At 61.9% G+C, this 3,292-nt stretch overlaps 1 protein-coding gene across 1 annotated transcript in view; it reads left to right on the plus strand.

Annotated features, from left to right (window-relative positions):
• Positions 1-361: 361 nt before the first annotated feature.
• The window catches only part of LOC103582210, a gene marked incomplete at its 3' end in the record, with an annotated part of 6,774 nt that continues 3,843 nt past the window's right edge, over positions 362-3,292 (plus strand). Inside the window, exons 1-4 of the mRNA XM_008563867.1 lie at positions 362-804; positions 2,079-2,490; positions 2,589-2,778; positions 2,957-3,188. Of these exons, the coding sequence (XP_008562089.1) occupies positions 362-804; positions 2,079-2,490; positions 2,589-2,778; positions 2,957-3,188 (1,277 nt within the window). The remainder of the gene's footprint in view (positions 805-2,078; positions 2,491-2,588; positions 2,779-2,956; positions 3,189-3,292) is intronic.

Genomic DNA, 3,292 nt, shown 5'->3' on the forward strand with positions numbered 1-3,292 from the left:
AGGTGGGGGTGGCTTAGGATTCTCTGTGAAGACTGGGCTGGGCAGGCCGAGGACAGAACAAGGCAGGGTCCAGAATTCATGGGCCAGAGGGGCCTGGCTAGCCTTTGGTCAAGGAGGGTCTTTGTAGTTTCCAGGGAGGCATTTGTGCCTCTGTCACTGGCAAGGCTAAAAATGACAGCTACGGACCCCCTAACTGGACCTCAGTTTTAGTTCTTGCCTCCATCAGGAGGCCACAGAGGAAGCCTGCTCGTTGTCAGGGAGTGAGCCCAGAGCTCTGGGAACATGAGGGGACCACTTAGCCCAGCCTCTCTCTGGGGGTTGCTGAAAGTGGAAACTCTTGCCTTGTGTCTCCCCAGGAGCCATGGACGCTGTGGAACTTGCCAGAAAGCTGCAAGAGGAGGCCACTTGCTCCATCTGCCTGGACTACTTCACGGACCCCAAGATGGCCTCCTGTGGCCACAACTTCTGCCATGACTGCAACTGCCTGAGCTGGGAGAAGGCAAAAGGCAAGAAGGGGCAGAGGAAGCAGAAGGGCTCCTTCACCTTCCCGGAGTGCAGGGAGATGTCCCCGCAGCGGAATGTGCGGTCAAACCACATGCTCACCAAGGTGGCCGAGATGGCATGCCAGCACCTGGGCCTCCAGAAGCAGGACCTGTGCCAGGTGCACCAGGAGCCCCTCAAGCTCTTCTGCCAGGAGGACCAGAGCCCCATCTGCATGGTCTGCAGGGAGTCGCAGAAGCGCCGGCTGCATATGGTGGTGCCCGTTGGGGAGGTCGTGCAGGAGTACAAGTGTCTAGGGACAAGGTGGACCCCATCAGAGACTAGGAAGGGAGCATCCAGGAGTACAAGGTGGGCCAGAGTCAGAAACCGTGGAGGGGGTGTCCAGGGGGACAAGGTGGGCCTTGGTCAGAGACTGGGGGGGGGGATGTCCAGAGGGACAAGGACGTCGGACTACGTGTGTGTGTGTCGGGGCGGGGGTGGTTTATTAGTCAGGGCAGACCGTCGGCCTCGTAGCAAACAGCCCCATGTGCACAGCCAAACAGTGGAAGTGTCCCCTTGCTCCCTGGACAAAGCAGGGGGGTGACCAGGCCTCCAGGGTCCAGGCCCACTAAAGGCTCTGCCCTTGTCCATCTCCCTGGGCTCCAGAAGCCCTGTTGGGCTGGCATGGCCACCTGCATGGGTGGGCCAGGAGGCACGTGCCCCACTTCATCTGTCCCCACTCCCTCAGCCACACCTGGGCAGCCATGCCTGACAGCAGGAAGCTGTGAGGAGCAGCCAAGCAAGACGGATGTTGGTGAGCTAGGCCAGGAGGACACTGTGGCACCATCACAGCCCTCTGCCAGGAAGGAACAGCAAGACAGCCACGTGCTCCTGGCTCTAGCGCTCTGCCTCCTCTCTCTCCCGAGCTCCGCGGCAGACACTGTGGGAAGCAATGGCCCCTGGAGGCTGCACGTGCGAACTATCGACTAACGTGCAACACTGGAATGTGCTTCCCGTGTGCCAGGGTCCTTTCTAATTCTCTAATCCACTCATCCACTCCCCGCCAAAACCGATCCCTACTGCAGCCACTCTGGAAGGCGAGCGCCAGCTCTGTCCTACTTTCCACCAAGGAGCAACTCGGGACACTGACAGGGGCCGAGCAGGGTTTTTACCCAGGCACATGGATCTGGGTTTGGGGTCTGGATGGAAGGAGCCTCCCACTTCAGGCTAACTTCGGGGAGGAGGCCACATTACTTTCAGAGATCACAGGCAGGGCGGCTCATCAGAGACCACTCAAACCACATCCCGTGAAGTGCAGAGCAGAGTGACGTGGCTCTGAGGGGCTTGGATGGGGCTCAGCAAGCCTCTGCCCCATAGTGTGCCCCTCAAAAAAAAAAAAAAAAACCCACAGCACCTCTGATNGAAATTATTCATTAAAGGTTTTTTCCTTGTTGTTGTTTTTTAATCCTGATCGTATTTTCTAAACTGAAGGAAACCCTCAGCCCACATTCCCCCATTGATGGAAACAGCAGGGAGGGTTCCAGGACCGGGAGGGGGGTTGGTAAAATAGAATTAACAGCAGTTGTTCGCTCATGCAGAGAACTGTGCGTGCCCACCACCCGCACCCTCCGTGTCACACGGAATCGAAAGGCCAGACTCCGTCCTCGTGTGTTTAGTGAGGAGAGACCACGGAAAAGCTCCAGCCGGGAAGCCCAGGGAAAGCCAGTCGTCTACACTGGGAGCCAGGCCGCCTACATCTGCGGCCAGGCCATCTACACACAGAGCCAGGCCATCCACATTTGCAGCCGGGCCATCTACACCCAGAACCAGCCATCCGCACCTGCAGCCAGGCCGTCTACACGCAGAGCCGGCCATCCGCACCTGCAGCCGGGCCGTCTACACCCAGAGCCGGCCATCCGCACCTGCAGCCGGGCCGTCTACACCCAGAGCCGGCCATCGGCACCTGCATCTGGGCCGCCCATACTCGCACCCCCAGGAGATGGCAGGAAGGTGCTGCTAAGCCTTCACGGCCTTCTGTTTTCCTGCTCGCTTCCCCACACCCCTCGCCTGGCCGGAGCCTGTTTCCTCCTCTGTCCGCTCAACCCCAGGACTCTGACATGGGTTGGTCAGGGTTAGGGGGCGGCATGTCGGGGCTTGGTAATATCCCCCACGCCGCCCCAGGGGAACAGACCTACCTGTCGCCTCCCCGCAGCCCAGCCTGCCCCGCCCACCGTCTCCGCCTAAGCCCGACGCCCCCTCTCCTCAACCCTGGACCCGATGCCGACGATGCCCGGGAGAGTTGGGGGATCGCTACCCCCCGGCGACCCGCTTCACCCTCCCAGGGGGGCACCCGCCCCTGCTCGCTGACCCTGTTCCCCCACCCCCTTCACCGACCGCCCACGGGGACGCCCTCTCCCGCCTCCTCCACAGGGACCCCCTTTCCCTCCCAATGACTCACCCCAAACACACCGGACAGGCCGGCGCCCCCTTTCCTCCCTTATCCCCCAGCCCCTCCCCACCAGCAAACCTCCTGTCCATCCCTCTGCCCAGGCCAAGGCGGCACCCACTCCCGACTGTCCCAGGACGCAAGGCTCCTCCACTCTCCTCCCTTCCCCCCCCCTGACCCAGCTGACGCCACAAAGTCCGCCGCGGCCCGGCCATCGCCGATCAGCCCCGGACGCCGGGCGTGGTGCTAGGGCCACCTCCCTGTGAGTACCGGCCCTGCAGGCCACCCTCCTGCAGCCTCTGGGTCAGGACCCCGGGTCCACCCCCGCCTTCTAACGGCGGCGCCTTCCCACCCCTCCCGGCCGTC

The sequence above is a fragment of the Galeopterus variegatus genome, unplaced genomic scaffold (genome assembly GCF_000696425.1).
Source record: "Galeopterus variegatus unplaced genomic scaffold, G_variegatus-3.0.2 Scaffold15264, whole genome shotgun sequence".
In the NCBI taxonomy this organism is placed as follows: Eukaryota; Metazoa; Chordata; class Mammalia; order Dermoptera; family Cynocephalidae; genus Galeopterus; species Galeopterus variegatus.